Source organism: Syngnathus acus, chromosome 22 (assembly GCF_901709675.1).
Source record: "Syngnathus acus chromosome 22, fSynAcu1.2, whole genome shotgun sequence".
Lineage (NCBI taxonomy): Eukaryota > Metazoa > Chordata > Actinopteri > Syngnathiformes > Syngnathidae > Syngnathus > Syngnathus acus.
In genome coordinates this window covers 388327-410877 of record NC_051106.1, presented here as the reverse complement: position 1 = coordinate 410877, position 22551 = coordinate 388327, and the positions used below count along the sequence as shown (strand labels likewise).

Below are 22551 nucleotides of genomic sequence, written 5' to 3'. Positions count from 1 at the left end.
ACTGGAGCTGGAATGTAATGTTTAACTGCAATTCCGTTGTTCCACCAGCAGGTGGCAATGTAACAAACAGTTGAATACCGTCGCTGCAAATCTTTTTTTTTTTAACTGCTGAATATATTCAAACTATTTCTGACAGATAACGTAGGGTCGTTAAGTCCTATTTTCACAAAGTTAGTGAACTACATGAAGTTTGCAGCATCTTCTTTTCTAGAACAAATTTTGTTTCATTGTTTGTACTGTTTCGGTCCCCTTGAGCCCTGAGGTTGTTCCGTTATTTTCATATGGAAAAAATGACATTGATGAAGGATGGAGTCACTTCCTATGTTTCAACCAGCATCATCGCCAACATTCGTACCCCACAGGGATGCGTGCTCAGCCCCATCCTCTACACAGAGGCGTAGCCAAGCCGGGGCGAGCCGGGGCGGCGCCCCGGTTAGGACTCCCTGCGCCCCGGTTGAAAAAAAAAAAAAAAAAAAAAAAAAAAAAAAATCAAGCTTTTTCGATTCTTCATTTTCTTGCCGTTTTTTTCTTTCGGTCATGCGCGAATGTGCTTGCGCTATTCTATGTGCGCGATGTTATCCATTCACCGTTTGCCTCCCGGACCCGGATGTTGTTTTAGCGATCAGCGAACGTCGTGGGTGATGTTCGATTTTTTTTCCTGTGGGCGTGCGCCCCTACTGGAAAAATTCCTGGCTACGCCTCTGCCTCTACACCAGGGGTCACCAACACGTTGCCCGCGGGCACCAGGTCGCCCGTGAGGACCGCATGAGTCGCCCGCAGGACTGTTCTAAAATTAGCTCAAATAGCGGCACTTGTCAGTGAGCTGCATCTATTTATTTTAGTCAAACCTCGGTTTTCGAACGTCCTGGTTCTCGAATGTAGTGAATGGTCTTTGTTGCTTCGCTGGTCTCCAAAAAACACTCGGTGGACGATGGCTGGCCCAGAGAAGGAAGCACTCCAGTGACACACGGCTGATTGGGAAAAGATTTTATTCAACCGATGTCAGAGTGATGTCTCTCCAAAAGTTCGAGTGGCCCCAAAAGCAAAGATGTTCGCAGCCCCTCCTTTTTCCTTCTCTCTCTCTCTCTCTGTGAGGCCCCACATCTTTTGTACCTCGTAAGACAACAGCTGCGGTTCGAGTCTCAGTCTACTGGTTGCTTTCAATGCCCCTAAAAGGGCATGAACAAGGGTCTTCCTGGTCACGGACAAATGGCCCTTCCATATTCTAAGTACCTACACATTACTGAAACTAAAGCTTCTCTGTACCGCAAAAATAGCTTATGGTAGTTTCACTGCTGCTAGTTTATCACCCAAGGGAACATACAAACACGCATAGAATCCAAATTTTACTACACGAACAAATCGGAATTCGAACAAAAAATTCGAGATTTTTTGCTTCGGTTGTCGAACAAAATTCGGAGGTCGAACCTCGCGAGATGAGCCGGGAGGACCCGAGAAAGCGCGGCCCGGATGCCGACTGACTCCGTTGTTATTGTATTTTCGTTACTTTGAGGATTGTATTAACCCCTAATCATGCCTCCAAAGAAAGCAAGTGGGAGCAGTAAAGCCATCCTAAAACACAAAGACGCTCTTAAAGCAATGCGACAGTGAGCGCCCTGCGGTTGCGCGATTGGACCAAATTAAGCTCCCTGCGCACTGAGGTCCACTTAAATTTTGGAAAGTACATCAGGACTTTAAAAATATTTTCTAAATTTTAGCGACGGCTCTGTCACAATAATGCGACCAGCGCGGTGCAGTTGTGCGGTCGGCGACGCGCTACTGTTGCGCGTTCGGCGGTGCGCTGCAGTTGCGCCATTGGACAAATATGCGCAAATGAAAAAATGCTTAAAAAAGGCGGGGGGTTTTTGTCTTGAAACGGATTAAGTTTTTTTCCATTATTTGTAATGTGAAAAATAGATTCGGAATTCGACCGATTTGCGTCTCGAACGGATTGTGGTAAAAAAAAAAACAAGGTTTGACTGTATTTTTGCTATTCTTGTTAAAATCACACTTACATGTGAACTGGAAATGACAATAATAACACAGTGAAAGCCAAACTGAGCAAATTGGCTATTTCAGAAGTCTGTGTCAAAGTGGTAACCCTTTGCCTTAATCAGTACCCAGAAAGTAGCTCTCGGTTTAAGAAAGGTTGGTGACCCCTGCTCTACAGAGGGAGGTGGACAGCCTAGTGTCATCGTGTGAAGAAAACAACCTCACCCTCAACACGGACAAGACGAAGGAGATGATAGTGGACATGAGGAAGAAAAGGGGACCTCACCAGCCACTTTTCATCCGATAGCTTGAAGCTGAGAGGGTGAGCAGCTTCAAATACCTGGGTGTCCATCTCAGTGATGACCTCACCTGGACACTCAACACCACACAGCTGGTCAAAAAGGCTCAACAGCAGCTGTATTTCCTGAGGAGGCTGAGGAAGTTTGGAATGTCCCCCAAGAGCCTCAGCAACTTCTACAGCTGCTGCATCCAGAGCATCATGACCAGCTGCATCTCCGTGTGGTACGGCAGCTGTACCACTGCGGACCGCAAGCAACTGCAGAAAGTGGTGAGGACGGCAGAGAAAATCACCCAGACTCCGCTGCCCTCCCTGCAGAGTATCCACCACCGTAGGGTCCACAGGAGAGCGGCCTCCATCCTTAAAGACCCCACCCAGCCCCAACATGGACTGTTCACACTTCTCCCCTCAGGCCGGAGGTACAGAAGTGTAAAATGTAAAACCTCCCTGTCACGAACGGAGTGTAGAAATGGAGCAGGGCGACCAAGTGCAGCTGGGACCAGGGTTTATTGCAGCAAACTCAAAAGACAGGAACCAAACAACCTCGTGGCAGTGACACATGCATTGTCCACAATGCTCCGACATAGAGTGGCACACAAACAGAACTCAAATACAACACAGGCAACAAGAGGCAGGTGCGTGTGATTACACTAATCAAGGGCACACAGGAAGGGAGGGGCGAGCACACAGACACAGAAACGATGAGAACCTATACACATCACAAGACTGGGGACGAGACATGACAGAACCCCCCCCCACAAGGGACGGCTCCCGACGTCCCAAAAACCCAACCCCCCACGGCGGCACGCGGGGGGAGCGCACTAGTCCAGACAACCCTACTGGTTTTCGAAATAGCTTGAACCGCGCACGGCGGCGACTGGGGAAACAACAGCACTCGGGCGGCGACTTGAGGCACAGAACCGCACTCTGGCGGCGACTTGGGGCACAGAACTGCACTCTGCGGCATCCAGGGGCCCAGGGCCACACTCGCGGCACACACTGGGGACCTGAACCGAAATCGGCAGCAACTTGGGGGACAGAACTGCACTCAGGCGGCGACTTGGGGCACAGAACCGCACTCGGGCGGCGACTTGGGGCACAGAACCGCACTCGGGCGGCGACTTGGGGGACAGAACTGCACTCTGCGGCATCCAGGGGCCCAGGGCCACACTCGCGGCACACACTGGGGACCTGAACCGAAATCGGCAGCAACTTGGGGGACAGAACTGCACGCAGCGGCGGTCAAAACCCAGGGCCACAATCGCGGCCTGACGCGCAATCGGCAGCAACTTGGGGGACAGAACTGGACGCAGCGGCGGTCAGGGGCCCAGGGCCACCATCGCGGCACACACCGGGGGCCTGACGCGCAATCGGCAGCAACTCGGGGGACAGAACCGCACTCTGGCAGCGACAGAACCGCAATCGGCGGCAACCCGGGGATAACAGAACCGCGCTCGGACGGCCACTCACACAAACCCGCGCTCGGGCGGCCACTCATACAAACCCGCGCTCGGACGGCCACACACACAAACCCGCACGGCCACACACACAAACCCGCACGGCCACACACACACACACACACACACACACACAAACCCGCACGGCCACACACACACACAAACCCGCACGGCCACACACACACACAAACCCGCACGGCCACACACACACACAAACCCGCACGGCCACACACACACACAAACCCGCACGGCCGGCCACACACACACGCACGGCCGGCCACACACACACACACACACGGCCGGCCACACACACACACACACAAACCCGCACGGCCACACACACACACACACAAACCCGCACGGCCACACACACACACACACAAACCCGCACGGCCACACACACACACACAAACCCGCACGGCCACACACACACACACACAAACCCGCACGGCCACACACACACACACACACACAACCCGCACGGCCACACACACACACACACAAACCCGCACGGCCACACACACACACACACAAACCCGCACGGCCACACACACACACACACAAACCCGCACGGCCACACACACACACACACAAACCCGCACGGCCACACACACACACACACACAAACCCGCACGGCCACACACACACACACACACAAACCCGCACGGCCACACACACACACACACAAACCCGCACGGCCACACACACACACACACACACAAACCCGCACGGCCACACACACACACACACACACAAACCCGCACGGCCACACACACACACACACACACAAACCCGCACGGCCACACACACACACACACACACAAACCCGCACGGCCACACACACACACACACACACAAACCCGCACGGCCACACACACACACACACAAACCCGCACGGCCACACACACACACACACACACAAACCCGCACGGCCACACACACACACACACACACACAAACCCGCACGGCCACACACACACACACACAAACCCGCACGGCCACACACACACACACACAAACCCGCACGGCCACACACACACACACACACACACACACACACACACACACACAAACCCGCACGGCCACACACACACACACACACACACACACACACAAACCCGCACGGCCACACACACACACACACACACACACACACAAACCCGCACACACACACACACACACACACACAAACCCGCACGGCCACACACACACACACACAAACCCGCACGGCCACACACACACAAACCCGCACGGCCACACACACACACACACACACAAACCCGCACGGCCACACACACACACACACAACCCGCACGGCCACACACACACACACACACAAACCCGCACGGCCACACACCACACCCACGCCACACACACAAACCCGCACGGCCACACACACACAAACCCGCACGGCCACACACACACAAACCCGCACGGCCACACACACACAAACCCGCACGGCCACACACACACTAACCCGCACGGCCACACACACACTAACCCGCACGGCCACACACACACTAACCCGCACGGCCACACACACACTAACCCGCACGGCCACACACACACTAACCCGCACGGCCACACACACACAAACCCGCACGGCCACACACACACAAACCCGCACGGCCACACACACACACACACAAACCCGCACGGCCACACACACACACACACAAACCCGCACGGCCACACACACACACACACACAAACCCGCACGGCCACACACACACACACACACACACACACACACACAAACCCGCACGGCCACACACACACAAACCCGCACGGCCACACACACACACACACAAACCCGCACGGCCACACACACAAACCCGCACTCGGGCGGCTACTCATACAAACCCGCACTCGGGCGGCTAAAAAAAAAAAAAAGTCCTCGCCGCAATCAGCGGCACTCGAAAGTCCGGACCGCGATCAGCGGCATTCGTAAGGCGGAGCCGTGGCAGCAGCAAGAGCCACCACGCGCCGCAGCAGTGGGAGTGGGGCCAGGGACGATCGCGGGTCCGGCGCAGCTGGCTTGGAGTCGGGCGACGTCAAAGGGCCCTGCGACGCTGGGGTGGAGCCCGATGGCGACCGCGAGTCTGATGACGCCGGGAGGCACTCCGATGGCGGCCGCGTGTCCGGCGTCGCGGCAGCGAAGTCCGATGACTCTCGCAGCCGATGGCGCCGGGAGGCACTCCGATGGCGGCCGCGTGTCCGGCGTCGCGGCAGCGGAGTCCGATGGCGACAGCGGAGCCGATCGCGCTGGAACCTGCTCGGACGATGGGCGTGGATCGGGCGTCGCAGTGGGAGCTGATGGTAGAGGGAGGTCCAAGCGCTGGTCGCTGTAGTGGTCGGAGCATTCTGTCACGAACGGAGTGTAGAAATGGAGCAGGGCGACCAAGTGCAGCTTGGACCAGGGTTTATTGCAGCAAACTCAAAAGACAGGAGCCAAACAACCTCGTGGCAGTAACACATGCATTGTCCACAATGCTCCGACATCGAGTGGCACACAAACAGAACTCAAATACAACACAGGCAACAAGAGGCAGGTGAGTGTGATTACACTAATCAACAGGAAGGGAGGGGCGAGCACACAGACACAGAAACGATGACAACCTATACACGTCACAAGACTGGGGACGAGACATGACACTCCCGTTTCAAAAATTCTTTCTTTCCCACGGCCATTAGACAAACAGCTGACCAGATCACTACCTCAGTCACTGATCTGCACTTTATACTGTACATTGTTTACACTTACTTTGTTTTGCACTGCATTCTCCCCTGTTTAACAGTACATTCACTATAACTCTCACAACTGTTGCACAATGCCATTTTTGCACTCGCCCTATACTGCACATCCCTCACCTTAGTAGTTGTATATATTGTGTATATATTGTGGTTTTTATATTTTGTGTTTTTACATTTTTTAATTTTCTTTTAATCTTCCTTACCTTGTCTGGCATTTTAACGGACAGCGAAAGAGTTTCATTGTACAAAGAAAAAGTGCTTTCCTTTTGTAGACATGACAATAAACGCTTTGAATCTTGAATCTTGAATCAAGCAGAACCTGGAACGTCTCGACAAGGTTTTCGATTTATAGATTTGTTTGGCCAGTTGTGCATTAATAGTCAATCAGAGCAAAGAGGGGTGATAAATATTGACCAATTAGATTCCTCACAGAAAGCACTATCATAATGGGCTAACACAAAAAAATGAGATTCAAAGAGTGTGGAGAAATGAAGTTTTAGACGAGCCAATTTAACTTCCGGAAGCCTTTGTTGACCTTGCAGGACAATGGGAGTGAAAGAGTGTGTTGTGAGTAGCAACACGAAGCCAGCTGACCCCAGCTGACTCCAGTTGACCTGGCCACAAATTGCATCTTGCAAAGACCCTTGCTGTGAGTACACGTCCTTGATGATTTATAAATGATCTGCAAGTCAGCAATTAAGAAAAGCACATGTGTATTATTGCGTCTCCATTTATTGAACAAGCCACATGTTCTTTTTGTTTTTTTCAATGTTTAATGTGAATGCAGGGGCTGGCTTGAAGGCATTTTGAGTACTGGCCCCTCCCTCTCTGGTCAAGATTCAATGTTAGTTGAGGGATTTAATTTAGTACTGTCAATAGAAACCTGAGAAAAGTGAATTCGGAGAATTATCTTGTGTGTGGGGGGGCTCATCTCTGGCCACATTGTCTATGTGGAAAAATGAGGCGGGATGCGTCGCCACAGGTTTTTATTGAAGGGTGGCTTCTTGCATGTCACAAACAAGGTTCCACTTTAGGGGTGCACAACTTGCGGTCGGGGCTCGTGTCGGGCTGATTGACATCACACCTGCCTCCCCTCCACAATCACAGCCCCTTTCAGCTTGCAGGCAAGATCTTTCCAGTCGCCAGCCTCCGCCTTGTCAGTTAGACTCCACTCGTTCGACACTGAGGAGGAGACGCAACCGTGACATCATCATCATCACATTTGACAACACGCAGCAGTGTCCAGAACGGTTTCGTGATCAGCGGCGCTGCTGTCACTCACGTTCCAACTCTTTCTTGATGTAGCTTTTGGAGCTGGCATGAACCATCTTGCGTGAGATGGGAGCGGACTCGGGAGCCCTGCACACAAAGCAAACAGGAAGTGACTTTGCTTCTGTCACTGAAGCGTCATCACCTTTGGACGTGGACATGTCGCAGAAGTGCAAGGATTCGTTTAAAGTGGATGCTCGCGATTTCACGTGGAACCCAACGCTGATCTGCCGCTCAAGGCGATTTAAAAGAGGCTCGACTGGAATTGAGGTTCTAAGGCGGTCGTATGGGAGTCAAAGTGGTTCTGCTCGAGTCATTTCAGCGCCATTGACGTTCTGCCAGAGTCAAAGTGATTCTCAGGAGCTTCTGTGGCAGTCAAAGCGGCTCTGCCAAATCCTTTTGCTTCCAACGAGGTTCAGAAGTGGAAGCCTGCTCAGTCTTGCACTGACCCATTAGCTAGGGCAGCATCTATTCATTTGAAGTGAGCCTCAAACATGCGAGAAGAACCAAAACGGGAGTGGGAAGCCTCGGCTGCAAGCTGTTGACACAGACGCCGTTTAGTTAGCATTAGCACGCGCGCCCGCATGCGAACACCCACCAAGAGATGAAAACCAGCTGCGTCTTGTCCCCGGAATCGTTGGTCACGTAGGACACGTCGAACACGATGTATCGGCAATCGTCTTCCGGGAGCATTTTGACAAATGTGCCGTAGGGGTCCTCCTGATTCCACTTCACTTGGTTCTCCGTGTCCACGATGATGGACTTCCTGTCGTCGCTTATGCGAAAGAACGCCACCTTGAGGGTCTTCTTGAACTTGATGTCATCATACAAAACGGCCACCTCCTTAGCCACATTCACACCTGAGGTCTGTTGGCGACACGGGCACCGGTCAATGTGCAGCCCACAGACACGGCCGCGGAACAGCGTATGACAGTTCCGAGGACGGACCAAAACCCGCTCCCGTCGGCTTGCGTGTGTAACAAGGCGTGTAACGATTCCGGGGATGGATGAAAACCCGCCTGTCGTTTTTTCCCGCGGTTTGTCAGCAAAACATCTGGCATTTAATGTTTGCCACGACCTCTTTCTTACGACTTGCCAGTCGGGACTTCCTACTTGACTGAAGAGTTCTTGATCAAGCTCCGTTTTACATTTTGACAGCGATGTATGTCTTTTAAAAAATGGCTAGCTTCGACTGAATGGAGAAGCTACGCTAGCTGGTTCCAGGCTCATCTCTCATCGTTCCGCACGAGTCATTGTACTTTCATATATTTCATATACTTGCCTTTTGTCTCATTTGTTTCAATTTGTCAAGCTTGTTAACAACACACTTCTCTGGCTGTGTCCAATTTTTAAGACATTTTCATTTTCACCTCAGTGGGACTTTAACAGAGTTAGTCCATTTTCAACCTTTTTAATTGGTTCATGTTGCGTAGAAAGAACAGACAATGTGGGGACAGACTATTAATATCAACTTATGAAAACTGAGGAATTGACCATATTTGGGCATGCAGAGGTTCTGCCTGACAGTGACTGGGAGCTGGGAGTGGTCCGGGCATGTCCGGAGTTGTGCTAGCCTTGCTGCTAACATTCAACAGGCCACCTTCCGCCGCGGTTCCTTTGTTTGTTTTCAGATGCAAACCTGGCACCTCCAAAATCATCCGTCATCAGGTGCCCAAAGAATCTGAATCTTTGTTCAGCTGAACACGATGTGTTGTCAAAGACAGCGAGATCTTTACAAATGTGGAGTTCGCTCAATCATCTTCAAATTGAACAGCCAAAGATGTGAACATGCGACAAGAACAACATGAGCAGCTCCTCCATGTCGTGTGAGCAGCTGGGAGAACCAGTTCCGCCAAAGCTCTGCTAGCGCTTGGGTAGCGGGGAGCTAACGCTAACGAGCGAAACAAAAGTGGGCCCACGGGCTTCTTTTGCAAACTGAGTCAGCTGAGCAAGCAAGCGAGAGAGTAAAGGAGGCAAACGTACCATTTTGTCTGCTAGTTAGCGGGCAGTGACGGCACGTCTCGGGCGCGGGCTTGCTTCGGTCTCGACAAATGTGTTGCGCGATGTTGCTGCTTCAGGGAGTGGTTTTCTCTGTACAGCACAGCGAAACGGAATGACTCGCAGCGTGTCTTGACTGGAGAACGCCACACCTCTCGCCCAAACAGGTCAAACCGCTCTCAGTGACTCGCGAGGGGCCAACTGGCGGTGCTGCACAGCGCTGTGGGGGACGCCTGTCCCAGCTTGTCGACTTTGAGATTGCTCTCAAGCGCGTCAAGATAGAGCCTTGGGTTGTTGGCAAAAGAAACACTTTGGCGATGTCGGGCCCACTGAGGTCAAAGGGCGCTGCCAATTTCCTGCCAGTCGCCTCGCCCAAAATAAGGTTTCTTTGTCCTTGCAAATGAATCTTAGTCATGCCCGTTTGTTTTTTTTGTTCTGTCCGCTTACTTCTTTGTGGGTTCAATTTTGTTCCCATTTGCCTCCAAGGCAAACCTCGATTGGCTATCGTCTTTTGCTCTGCCATCGCATTTTTTTGTCTTCAGAGGAATTTGACTCAGAGGTCGAGTTTAGACAAAGAGCATGCAAGAACCTGCTTGTAGGAATTCCACTGGCGTGGTTCCTTGGTGTTATTGCGCTTTCCTGCCTCACTCCTGTTTTGTGCTGGGCTCCATGTTGAGCGTACTTGAGTGCTTTGAGGCTCTTCTCTCAACTTATTCACTCAGCTCTGAGGTTCCCTCCGGAATCTCCTTGATGATGGTCCTTCACTAACTTAGTGAAACAGTGCAAGTCTGTTTATATCTGTTTGTGCAATCGGTACCCTAAAACATATTGTTGCTGACAAAAGTTTTTCTCCGCACATGAGCCTCGTTGTTTTCAAGAATACACAGGTGAGCTTGCTGCGTTGCCAAGCAACAATTGGTCCTGAAGGACTGCGCAGATCAGCTGGCTGGAGTCTTCACAAAGATTTTCAACCAGTCCCTTACCGAGTCCACCGTCCCATCCTGTTTAAAATCCTCCACTATAGTCCCCCTGCCCAAGAAACGCCACATCACCAGCCTTAATGACTACCGGCCAGTCGCACTCACCCCGGTGGTGATGAAGTGCTTTGAAAAGCTGGTACGGGGTCACATCACATCACTCCTGTTCAGAGGTTTTGACCCCCACCAGTTTGCCTACAGGGCAAATAGATCCACAGAGGACGCAGTAGCTACAGCCCTCCACGCTGCACTGTCCCACCTGGAGCAGCCGGGAAGCTATGTGCGGATGCTCTTCGTGGACTTTAGCTCTGCTTTTAACACCATCCTCCCCCACAGACTGGTGGACATACTGGGGGGCCTGGGACTTCCACACAATACTTGCAGGTGGATTAAGACCTTCCTGACGGGTCGCAGCCAGAGGGTGAGAGTGGGCCGTCATACATCCACACCTCTCAGTCTTGGTACCGGCTCCCCACAGGGCTGCGTACTGAGCCCACTGCTTTACACGCTCTACACACATACATGCACCCCCGCCCACCGCAGCAACACCATCGTGAAATTTGCGGATGACACCACCGTGGTGGGGCTCATCTCAAAGGGGGATGAGTCTGCCTACAGGGACAAAGTGGTGCAGCTATCGGAGTGGTGCAGAGAGAACAATCTGCTCCTAAACACGGCTAAAACCCAAGAACTGGTCATTGATTTTAGGAGGAAAAATAAAACGGACATTCCACCAGTTATTATCAACGGGGTCTGTGTGGAGAGGGTGTCCTCCTTCCGTTACCTGGGAGTCCACATCGAGGAGGACTTCACCTGGAGCGTGAACACCTCTGAGCTGCTAAAAAAGGCCCAGCAGAGACTCTACTTCCTAAGGGTGCTGAGGAGGCACAGCATTACACAAAGACTGCTGGTGTCCTTCTATCGCTGCTCCATAGAGAGCACTTTAACATACTGTATATGTGTTTGGTACTCCAGCTGCACTGCTGCTCAGAGGAAAAAGCTCCAAGGGGTCATCAACACAGCACAGAAGATCATTGGTTGCCCTCTCCCCACACTGGAAGACCTACACAGAACCCGCTGTCTCAAAAAAACACAGAACATTCTGAAGGACAATTCCCACCCTGGCCACTCCCTTTTCGAACTGTTGCCATCAGGCAGACACTACAGATCAATTAGGTCAAGGACTAGCAGATTCGCCAACAGTTTTTACCCTACAGCGGTAGTCACATTGAATGCCGCTAAAAGAAAATGATTATGTCTGTGTATGTTCTTCTGTGGGTTTTTAGCTTGTATTTTTCAATCTTTTTATTCTATTTATTTTTTTATTTTCATGCACTGATCGGTTGGCACTTTTTAAATTTCGTTGTACATATGTGACAATGACAATAAAGATCTATTCTATTCTATTCTATATGAAGGCGGCGGGCCAAGTGCTGCGAGAATGATCTGTGTTTGCCTAATCTGGGGAAGGGGGCGGACTTGGGCTGAGAGGGGGGTAATGGTGGAAAGCTACAGGTTTTATGTGACTCTTGAAAACAATGGTGCGAAAAAACAATGGCGGGTGCTTACGCTCTTGCGAGTGGCAGACAAGACAAATTCTGATGACGCTTAAGTATATGGTGTTCCCATCGGTTCACGTCGCAGGCCAGTTCACCTTTTTTCGGGTTTGGCTGCGTGACGTTTGCAAGGCGAGCCCGTCGCCATCGGCACTTTGACGTCAATTTCAGTGTCAGTAGAGGCGGTGCCGCCTACTTGGATGGCACAAGAGTCAACGGGTGGAGAAACTTCACTCCGATTACACAGGCACACACGCGCACACACAAAGCAAAACTCGCCTTGACTTGCACTTAACGTTTGTGGATTTACGAGATTGTGGTTCTCGTGCATTCGTTATTTCTGTATTCACACAAATACCATTCCAGTGTAATTCCAGTGTTTTGTGAAAACATAGGACGAGCCTGCCTTTGAACTCAATATTTGATTTGAGCTGATACGTTGGATTTCATCCCTCTTAATCGCTTCTTACAAATGTCAATTTAGAATACCCAAAATACAGAATACAGTATTTAAAAAATACTTGTTTGCAATTTGAATATGGTTTCGACGAGAGGAGAGCACGTAAAGTGACGTCATGCGTTGGATGTTTTCAAAGGACGTCATGACGTCACACGTGTTCCTGTCTCCACCCGTTGGCAGCCATGATGGTAGGTTAGGATCGCCTCTTCTCTTTTCTTTTCTGTACTCTTTGCTCTTTCTGACTGCGTCGCGTCGGAAGGGACCAGACCGCGGCACCCCCGGCGGCAGTTCGGACGTGGGTGGTGTCCGCTCGCTTCAAATGACGCCTCTCTCGTTTGCTCGCAGCAGGAAGGACTGGACGACGGACCGGACTTCCTCTCCGAGGAGGACCGAGGAGTAAGTTGTCCTTTTTCGCTCTTCTTTTCTACGTCACCTCTCCTGTGCTGGAGCGCTGGAGCCCGGTTCGGCCCATGTTTCGGCTCTGGCACCTGCCCCGGCTGGTTTCAGCTGCGCCTGTTAGCATTAGCTCTCTGCTACGTCGGTTTTTTGGGAACGGGTTCTGCTAGCTGGTCACGTGATGGTCACGTGCACCTGTTTGGGTTTCACCGTAAGAGACTAAGCTAAAAAAGAATTTGGCACACGCACGTACACACCGTCATATGCGGGAATCGCACACAAGACAGGCAAGTGTACCCCTACACCATCAGCACTCCCGACGCAAAGCTAACATACTAACAGTTAGCAGCGTTGTTAGACGACGGTTCGCCAGTTCTTCACGCTTGGTAGTAGTAGCCTCAAAATTCGCTCTTCCGGTGCTAGGCTAGCACCATAACCAACATTAAAACCCAGTCGTTGGCAAGTGTGGCCAATGTCCAGTTTCTGACTGAAACTTACAATTCTACATGAATAAGGTCAAAACGTGACAAGAAACGAAAGGTTGCGCTCAACGGCCTAGTTGAGGCTTACCGATTGATTAAATATGCACCTAAACCCATGATTGGGTTCATTTAGTCGCGGGAGCCGAGCTGTCCTTGCCTCTGTGTAAATTTTTACCAGGCCAGGCTTAACCTGAGGGGGAAGTGCATGAATGTCTTTGTGCTTGCGTGCGCAGCCCAGGGCGGTCAGCGTCGACCTCCAGACAGACGCCACGCTGCAGGTGGACATCTCGGATGCCCTCAGCGAACGAGACAAGGTCAAGTTCACTGTGCACACCAAGGTGAGGTCACGGCCGGTCCGGTGGCGCAAGCTCGCTTCCCAGCGCTGGCTGTCAGCGTGCCGCTGTATCCGCAGAGCACGCTGCTCAACTTCAAGCAGAGTGAATTCTCGGTGGTCCGCCAGCATGAAGAATTCATCTGGCTGCACGACTCGTTCGTGGAGAACGAAGACTACGCTGGGTACATTGTGAGTCGTGCGCTCGCTTTGGCGACTCGCTTTTTCGCTTTCAACCCAGTGATACGTGGAGGAAGCGTCTAGAAAAATGTCTGAACCACAAATGGCGCACCTCCATGACGCACAATCGAGGTGGCTTGTGATGGGCTATAAGATGGTGGCAAAGCACTTTATTTGGTCTATTTGAAAGGGCTATGGCCTACCCGAATGAATCTCCGTCCGTCACATTGACCCAGTTCTTTGGCTTCGAGGTGGCGCCAAACAAAGTGAGAGCGCGCCTCGGCCTCAAAACCCGATCGTGCGTGGGAGCGACCCGGTGTTGCAAATACCGGCCGCGTTCATTGCCGAGCCTGAGTCGTACTCGGCGGCCGCGGCCTGCTGGTCCCCCACAAACGCAGTGCCGCCATCATACTCGCCCGTCAACGTTTCCGTTCAAGCGTTCCTTTACTGGCTCGAAAGGTCCCGCTGAAACGCGAGCTGTCGTCCTTGTCGGGAGCTGACTCGTGATGCGCTCGCTTCAGATCCCGCCCGCCCCGCCCAGACCCGATTTTGACGCCTCCAGAGAGAAGCTGCAAAAGTTGGGCGAGGGAGAGGGCTCCATGACCAAGGAGGAGTTCACCAAGATGAAGCAGGAACTTGAAGCGTGAGTCGTTTGCCCGGTCTCCGTCCCCTCATCAAAATGTCACTGTTTGTCTTGGGTGTATTTGGGAGTATCATTGCCCCATCCCCAATTGCTAGATGCGCATGGAAAGCAAAGTCTTGTTTGGATGGAGAGAGCAGTCGCCATGAATAAAAGTGTTATTGATTGACCCCCCCCCCCCCCCCCCCCCCCAACCACCCCACCCCTCCTAAGAGAGTACCTGGCCATCTTTAAGAAGACTGTGGCCATGCACGAGGTTTTTCTGTGTCGCGTAGCGGCGCACCCCATCCTCAGGAAGGACCTCAACTTCCACGTCTTCCTGGAATACAACCAGGACGTGAGTAGTCCGGCCATGTTTGATTCGATGTCGCTTGTTGGTCCCTGCGAGTGAGACCATTCATTGCACTAACGGGGCAAGTTTGTGTTCGTAGTGTTTTCTTACTACTCCGGGCAACGCTCATACCAAGACCGAAAAGTGAACATGCTGGCTCAATCTGCTTTCCTAACTGACATCCCTTCATTGATGACATTACTATCTTGTGATTGCAGCTGAGTGTGCGTGGTAAGAATAAGAAGGAGAAATTGGAGGACTTCTTCAAGAATGTGGTCAAGTCGGCCGACGGTGTCTTGGTGGCGGGCGTCAAGGTGAGACCGTGGCACCTGCTTTGACAGCCGGCCGCTAGTTTGACGCTCTCTGCTGGTGTTTGTCCGCAGGACGTGGATGACTTCTTTGAGCACGAGAAGACTTTTCTGTTGGAGTATCACAACAGAGTCAAAGACGCCTCGGCCAAATCCGACAGGATGATCCGCTCCCACAAGAGTAAGGCATCACTTGATGTGAATTGAGAGCAAATATGCAAAGATGAGACGTGCTGAGTAGACCAGGAAGTGCACGTATAGACAGGAAGTGCATTCACTCTGTGACAGGATGTTTGTAAAGTCAACGATTAAGACAAGACAGCAAGGCCCTCCCTCCGTGTCAAATTTGTTGCCTTTTTGTCCAGATGCTGCAGATGACATCAACCGAATGGCGTCGTCGCTGTACGCCTTGGGAACGCTGGACTCCACTGACCTGTGCAAGTAGGGAGGGAACTGCCTTGCCTTTGGGAACCGCAGCTGAGCTGATATTCATGCAGCTCTCTGCTTATCTTTCAGATTCTTCCTCAAAGTGTCCGAACTCTTTGAGAAGACCAGGGTACGTCACATGACTACTACCGGGCTGGACTGCAAGCCTGTCAACTTGTTACCCCCCCCCCCCCCTTCCTTCCTTTTGTCAGAAAATCGAAGCTCGTGTGGCCGCCGACGAGGACTTGAAGTTGGCCGACTTGTTGAAATACTACCTGAGGGAATCGCAGGCTGCAAAGGTCTCTCCGGCCTTCCTCGGGACAGTGCCTCTTGAACTCTTGATCATCAGTGATAATGTGAGCGTGTCGCCCCCCGCAGGACCTCCTGTACCGCCGCAGTCGAGCGCTGCTGGACTATGAGAACGCCAACAAGGCTCTGGACAAAGCTCGCGCCAAGAACCGCGACGTCCTGCAGGCGGACACCAGCCAGCAGCTGTGCTGCCGCAAGTTTGACAAGATCTCCGAGTCTGCCAAGCAAGGTCAGAACCTTCTCATCTGGTGTCCTCTTCATCTTTTTCCCATTCATCGTCTCCAGTTATGTCTCCTAGTCTCTCTTCGGCCCTCATTGTCTTGCTTCGTGGTTGTGTTGTACCCAGAGCTTATCGATTTTAAGACGAGGCGAGTGGCGGCATTCAGAAAGAACCTGGTGGAGCTGGCTGAGCTGGAGCTCAAACACGCTAAGGTAGTCAGTGAGCCTTGTCAGTGAGCCTGTTTATGAAGTCATCTTTGGCCTCTCTTTCTCAGGGGAACCTGCAGTTGTTGCAGAGTTGTCTGGGGGTCCTGAAAGGAAACACTTAGCCACGCCCCACTTGTCACAGCCACGCCCCCTGCAACTGGACAGCGCTCTTTGCATGGGGGTGTTGCGGGGCCCATGTCGGATGGACTACAAAAACTCTTGAAGGCTTCAAAAAAGCAAACAAGAACAAACAAACAGGAAAGCTTCATCACGATAACCACACACTTTCCTCTTCATCAACACGCACACACAAATGTTGTCCTTGGATCAGTCTAGTCCGATGTAGGTCTATCTGGATCAGTCTGGGACTGTCTAGCTCAATCTGGTCCAGGTCCTGGGGAGTTCACTGTGTGAAATCAGCATTAGTTAAATTCAGTCATGATGACTTTGGTCTGCTCAGAATCACTCCATCAGACTGGTTCAATTTGGTTCAGTGTGTCCAGTCTGGATCAGTCAAATTTCATCTGGTCCAGGTGCAAGTCCTGGTCTAATGTGGGTCAATCTGGATTACCGGTAGTAGTCTTCAATCTAGTCAGTCATTCTGGATCCATCTGATCCAGGTCCTGGTCCCTTCTGGGTCAACCTGGATCAGTCCGGTCCAGTCGAAATCACTCTGTAACGGTCTTGCTTAATCTGGATCAGGCCGGTCTCGCTGCGGCCGCTCAGTTTCCTGTCATCTAATTTAGATTAAGATAATTGGATGTTGGTGAACGTTTTGTTTTTGCAGCCTCCTACTGCTCGTGTGGTTCCTGTTCTTATGAAAACGAATGAAAGCCTTGTACAGGTTTGTATTCCAGTACATTCGAATGGCGGTTTACGGTCGTCTTTGTCATCTTCCTCTCTTAATTGTAGCTCTTTTTTGTTTGTGGGAGGAGCCTGAGTGTGTTTGCCTTAACATCATTCTTGTTGAGTTTGTTTCTCTTATTTGCATATGACTATAAACGAATGTTTTTCACACGTAACGTGACCAAAGCTTCCGTATCATCCAAGGTGGCGATAGAGTAAAAAAAGAAAGATGCCAGTCCAATAAACAAGCTGATTTGTTTTCACAGCAACTTTGAAGGTCTGTTAAAAATGTTTTTTATAAGTGACTGTGGAAAAGATTTGTTTGACCCTCTAACGCTTGAAGATGACTACAGAAATAATACCTGCATCTCACCTGCATATTTGTATTGGTATAATGCATAAAGCTTTAAAATCTGTATTGAGATAATACTCCTACTTTTTGTCTATCGCAAGCGCTCTGGAACACAAGCCCTCTGGTAAGCAAGGGACTACTTCGTTAGTTTAACTACTGCCTAAATGTATGTCGAATAAAATCACTCGTTTTAACCACGACTGCGGCGTTTCTTTATTGCTTATCAATTAAATAAACGGAGCTGACCTAAGAGGCTATTATTGTGAAGGCGGTTGCCGGAAGAGTTCTTACGAATACGACTAGCTTGTTAGTATAGCCAAACACCGCTTCATTGGCTTTTGCACTCTCATACTGGACCAACAGTAGGCGTCAAAATGAGTTCTATTGGGACCGGGGTAAGTCTTTTATCTTACTTGAAGCTTTTTATTTTCTAAACGTCACTTTTATTTTTCAAGAGTTGTCTAGGGAACTGTATTACGTTGAGAACGTCTGGCTGGCGAGTTAGCTATTGTTAACCTGCTGAGTCACTTCACCGTAGCGAGGCTGGCCTTGCGCCGCGATGCTAATCTGAAACCAAAAGCGATCAGAAATCTTGTGTTGTAGTTCGACCAAGTAGCGGTGATTAGCAGTCTCGCTCGTGCTATTAGTGGTTTACCGTGGTTCATTATTTTGTTCGTAAACGGTGATGCTTCACTGAGCGGGTTGGCCCATTGCAGCGATGCGTAAGCGCGTACGCCATATTGGATGTGTCCGGGATGGAAACCTAGGTTTGAAACTTTGTACTTTAATCACACGTTTACATTTTACAGCGTATTGCTGCCGCACCAGCAAAAGAATGGTTACTTTTCAGTCACATTGTGATGGATTTTACGTTGGGATTAATTTTACGTTATACCTTGATGACGCTCACTTGATCAGTGATCACGTGATCAACTTGATTTCCACATTAGAAAGAAAAACAACGTTTGGAAGTCACATTTTTATGACAAAACGTGAAGCTTAAATTATGAGTTTTAGGGCTTCAGGCTGTAGTTTGACTTTGTGCCACTTTATTTTGTTTTCATGCGTGGTAGCCCTTTAAGGGTTAGTGCGACTGTTTTACGACAGCTTGTCACGCGGGGGGGCACACAAGTGCAACATCTGTGGACTGGAGGACTTCACTCCACGTGTGCCTCCTACCGTGTACCTCACGCTGTCGACCCTCGTCAGATATTTGCAAAGTGTTCTCGCTTGGTGAGCACTATTAGTAAATATTTTGCTGTTGCATGTAGTGGAGTTATTTTGAGATCAGCAAATCCATCTTAAAAAGGACATCGCGAATAATGCTAACCGCTAATGAGCCGCCATGCTAATCTTACACATGTACTGTGTGTCGCTTATCCTGCGTGATATCAATTGGTACTTTATTTTTATTCCATTATGCAGCAATATATTTCACATACATGACAACAGAAAACCACACATTGACCTTACTACATTAGCAGTGGAGGATCAGTACAGGAATCCCTCGCTACATTTGATCGTTTACGTTTATCGCGGCTGTAGTACGTTGCGGATTTTTTTCCAAATTAAAAAAAATATATATAAAATTCAAAATGAACCTTCTAAATTGAGGAATTATGGCATGAAAGTTGCCCACACGCCACCAGAAGGCCGGGAGTGTCCACACAATTGCAGTACGTACACTTGTCCCTTTTATAAAAAAGGAACCAATTATCCGCGTTAAACGAGGGATTACTGTACTTCAAAACTTTTCAAATTCAATGATGAATGAAAATGATAAAGATCAATAAGGACTCCGTCTTTGCAATAAAACATAGCATTTATTGATTAATTGAAAATTGACACCGAACAAAAGATGAACATATTCCAGAATGTCCAAAGTAACCACATTATTTTGTCCCGTTGTTGGCGAGAAGTGAAATTGTAATTGCGATGTTGACGCATAGTCCCGCATGCATGTTTTCCAGTACGACCTGTCGGCATCCACCTTCTCTCCCGACGGCCGAGTCTTTCAGGTTGAGTACGCCATCAAGGCCGTGGAGAACAGCAGGTGACTGCGCTCGCCCTCCCGATGTGATCCGAGGGTCTGTCGTGCAAACGTAACAGAAATGCCAACTTTCACTTTGCTTTTTGTGCGGTGTGTTGGTGTCCAGCACAGCCATTGGAATCCGCTGTAAAGATGGCGTCGTGTTTGGCGTGGAGAAGTTGGTTTTGTCCAAACTCTACGAGGAGGGCTCCAACAAACGCATCTTCAACATTGACCGACATGTCGGCATGGTAAACACGTGTACACACACGCTCCTCATTCAAAGTAAGTGTCATTTTGAGTCTTCTTCAATATCTGATTGCCATCCCTCAGGCTGTGGCAGGCCTCCTGGCGGACGCCCGCTCGCTAGCTGAGGTGGCCCGCGATGAAGCGTCCAACTTCCGCACCAGCTACGGGCACGACATCCCCCTCAAGGTAAACTATGGCGAGCATAAGTCTCAAGTCAAACTGTTCCAATGAAGCAGTTTGTTTTTTCTTTCCAAATGGTATCTTTTTGCTGTTCGAAAATGGCATTTCACCACAATGCGGTGTCGCTTTAGAAAGACTTTATAGCTCGCTTTGCAGTAAGTTACTTCTTTGATGGCTCAAACGGGTAAACGCACAATGGACATAACCCACTAGGTAGGTGTGTTTCGGCTAACGACGCCTCCCATTGCCCGCAGCACCTGTCGGAGCGCGTGGCCATGTACGTGCACGCATACACGCTCTACAGCGCCGTGCGGCCCTTCGGCTGCAGGTGAGTTTGCCGCCTCGCCCATGCTGGGCGCCGCCGGGCTGACAGCTCTCGCCGGTGTCGTCCGCAGCTTCATCCTGGGCTCCCACGACAAAGACGATGGGCCACAGCTCTACATGGTCGACCCCTCGGGCGTCTCATACGTGAGTCCTCAACGTGGCTGCGCTTGCAAAGGAAAGTCTGGAATGAGTTACATGGGAATGTACGATGGAGTTTTGGAATAATTGAATGCAAAGGTCACAATTGCTGTCTTGGACATTTTGTTTTGTCATAAGCAAAATAATCTAAAAACGGCCAACACTTTGCCTTTTCAAGTGCTACTGAAACATGTCCTCAAAGTCCTCCTTATTGCATTTGACCTTATAAATTACTGCTTGATTCCCATGGAGACTCTCCATCCTTTGTTTGGAATTTTGCAACCGCGGTGTGATGATGCAGAGAAGGTTTCGCTCAACAAGCTGATATCACATGATGTCATCGATTTCTCTTGGCTGTCTGAACGTGCACGTGTGCACTTTGTGGGTTCATCGTCACCTCTTTGCTCTCAATAATCTTGTGTGCCTCATTTCAGGGTTACTGGGGCTGCGCCATTGGAAAAGCTAAACAAGCAGCCAAGACAGAAATTGAAAAACTGCAGGTGTGTGTTGTCGTCAAGACATTGTGTGGGTCATGTCACGTGTGTAGCCTGTGTGGTGCGGCCGTGATGTCATGTGGCGTGTGTTGCAGATGAAGGACATGACGTGCAGAGAGCTGGTCAAGGAGGTCGCCAAAATGTGAGTGGCTGCCTAATGACATAAGATCTGTCATGCTCTGAAGATGAGATAATTTTTTAGGGATTCAAGGAAATAAGCATTTTTTAAAAGATGTCAAATCATGTGGCCAAGACTGGTAAAAAATGTCATTAAAAAAGTAAACTCCGTGTTCTACTTTTTCATTGCATGGCTTTGTTTGTGTGTGTGTTCAGCATCTACATCGTTCACGACGAGGTGAAGGACAAAGCATTCGAGTTGGAACTCAGCTGGGTGGGAGAAAGTAAGAACATAAAGACTTCAAAGCTGCGTCTCGATCGCATCCGCTCCATCGTTAACGGGATGATGAGTGCCCAGAAGGTTTCGCTCATTGGACTGAATGCCTGTGATGTCACCTCCTCTTGGCTGTCTGACCACGCCCACCCGTAGTCCAGAGCCGAATGCCGCCGCTCACTATAGCGACTAAACCACCTCTTTCTTTCTCCTCAGTCACAAACGGTCGACACGTGCTCGTCCCCAAAGACATCAGGGAGGAAGCAGAGAAATATGCCAAGGTGACACGCATGCACACACACACTTTATACACTGCGTTCTAACACTACGTGACATCTTTCAGGATTCGCTGGAGGAGGAAGACGACTCGGATGAAGACAACATGTGAACCCACTGACTCTTTAGTTCCTGTTTGTTTTTCATGTTTCTTAGTTTTGCCTTAAAAATAAAAAATGTTTCCAGCCCGGTCCTCTGTGTCCCTCTGCATATTGATAGGTTAAAAGTGGGACGTCACACACAAATGACCATATATGGCTCGCTGTCAATGTTTTCTTGTTAGCTAAAGCATCCATTGTCTTTGTGAACGCGATAGAGCCACGAGCGTCTTTCACAAGCTCACAGGTTGTGCTTCAAAGTAACTTTTGTGTGATCAAACGCAAGTCTGGAGCTTTTCTTGCAGAGGCGCCGTGCAATAACGTGGATGAACGCACATATCCAAACACGTGAGCAAAAGACTCCACTTAGACTTGGCTGCTGGCACACGTGAAATTGGAACTACGAGAACCCAATCTCGGGAGCTTCAATCGCCCACAATTGGCACGACGGTGCTTCGGCATTGTTGTACTGTGGCAGACAGCTTCTGTGTTCTTGCTAAAGTCAACTCAAGTACATACACTTTTAGTGTTGACTTTGGGTTGGACATAAGTCTCGGGCACACGCACAAATTGGGGCCAAACGT

At 50.2% G+C, this 22551-nt stretch overlaps 3 protein-coding genes and 2 non-coding genes across 9 annotated transcripts; 4 read left to right on the top strand and 1 right to left on the bottom strand.

Annotated features, from left to right (window-relative positions):
- Window positions 1-7470: 7470 nt before the first annotated feature.
- Window positions 7471-10039, bottom strand: LOC119116437 (cofilin-2-like). The gene is made up of 4 exons (XM_037241794.1): window positions 9754-10039; window positions 8369-8637; window positions 7784-7860; window positions 7471-7683 (listed from the first exon to the last, which is right to left on the bottom strand). The coding sequence occupies exons 1-4, from the start codon at window positions 9754-9756 to the stop codon at window positions 7580-7582; spliced, it is 453 nt and encodes a 150-aa protein (XP_037097689.1). The 5' UTR covers window positions 9757-10039; the 3' UTR covers window positions 7471-7579.
- Window positions 10040-12860: 2821 nt separating this feature from the next.
- On the top strand, window positions 12861-17712 carry snx6 (sorting nexin 6). 4 transcript variants are annotated; one of them, XM_037242004.1, is made up of 14 exons: window positions 12861-12949; window positions 13107-13157; window positions 13873-13977; window positions 14052-14162; window positions 14672-14793; window positions 15004-15127; window positions 15340-15435; window positions 15505-15610; window positions 15795-15870; window positions 15946-15985; window positions 16068-16154; window positions 16234-16393; window positions 16511-16596; window positions 16659-17712. In XM_037242004.1, exons 1-14 carry the CDS (start codon window positions 12944-12946, stop codon window positions 16710-16712), a joined length of 1224 nt encoding a protein of 407 aa, XP_037097899.1. In that variant the 5' UTR covers window positions 12861-12943; the 3' UTR covers window positions 16713-17712. The 4 variants fall into 4 exon arrangements, with proteins under 4 accessions (XP_037097899.1, XP_037097901.1, XP_037097900.1 ...); XM_037242006.1 differs by having other exon boundaries at window positions 12863-12949; window positions 14033-14162; XM_037242005.1 differs by having other exon boundaries at window positions 12919-12949; window positions 13110-13157.
- A 334-nt stretch (window positions 17713-18046) lies between these two features.
- Window positions 18047-22062, top strand: psma3 (proteasome 20S subunit alpha 3). 2 transcript variants are annotated; one of them, XM_037242009.1, is made up of 11 exons: window positions 18047-18183; window positions 19759-19841; window positions 19945-20068; window positions 20151-20252; window positions 20501-20574; window positions 20642-20714; window positions 21143-21208; window positions 21298-21344; window positions 21536-21603; window positions 21810-21874; window positions 21937-22062. In XM_037242009.1, the coding sequence occupies exons 1-11, from the start codon at window positions 18163-18165 to the stop codon at window positions 21979-21981; spliced, it is 768 nt and encodes a 255-aa protein (XP_037097904.1). In that variant the 5' UTR covers window positions 18047-18162; the 3' UTR covers window positions 21982-22062. The 2 variants fall into 2 exon arrangements, with proteins under 2 accessions (XP_037097904.1, XP_037097905.1); XM_037242010.1 differs by lacking the exon at window positions 18047-18183 and adding an exon at window positions 18915-19021.
- Window positions 20993-21074, top strand: LOC119116827. The gene has a single exon (XR_005096378.1). It is a non-coding gene; the product is annotated as a small nucleolar RNA SNORD53/SNORD92 (small nucleolar RNA).
- LOC119116828 lies at window positions 21658-21737 on the top strand. The gene has a single exon (XR_005096379.1). It is a non-coding gene; the product is annotated as a small nucleolar RNA SNORD53/SNORD92 (small nucleolar RNA).
- Window positions 22063-22551: the final 489 nt, after the last annotated feature.

Excerpts from the sequence above, each read along its gene's own strand:
- LOC119116437 (XM_037241794.1), bottom strand. Across the intron at positions 7,861-8,368 it reads CAGCTGGTTTTCATCTCTTG|GGCTCCCGAGTCCGCTCCCA; the intron begins GTGGGTGTTCGC and ends CTTTGTGTGCAG. Across the intron at positions 7,684-7,783 it reads CATCAAGAAAGAGTTGGAAC|TGTCGAACGAGTGGAGTCTA; the intron begins GTGAGTGACAGC and ends TCTCCTCCTCAG.
- snx6 (XM_037242004.1), top strand. Across the intron at positions 14,163-14,671 it reads AAGACTACGCTGGGTACATT|ATCCCGCCCGCCCCGCCCAG; the intron begins GTGAGTCGTGCG and ends CGCTCGCTTCAG. Across the intron at positions 16,155-16,233 it reads GGGAATCGCAGGCTGCAAAG|GACCTCCTGTACCGCCGCAG; the intron begins GTCTCTCCGGCC and ends CGCCCCCCGCAG.
- psma3 (XM_037242009.1), top strand. The coding sequence starts at position 18,163 with ATGAGTTCTATTGGGACCGGG. Across the intron at positions 20,253-20,500 it reads GGCACGACATCCCCCTCAAG|CACCTGTCGGAGCGCGTGGC; the intron begins GTAAACTATGGC and ends CATTGCCCGCAG. Across the intron at positions 21,209-21,297 it reads CAGAAATTGAAAAACTGCAG|ATGAAGGACATGACGTGCAG; the intron begins GTGTGTGTTGTC and ends CGTGTGTTGCAG.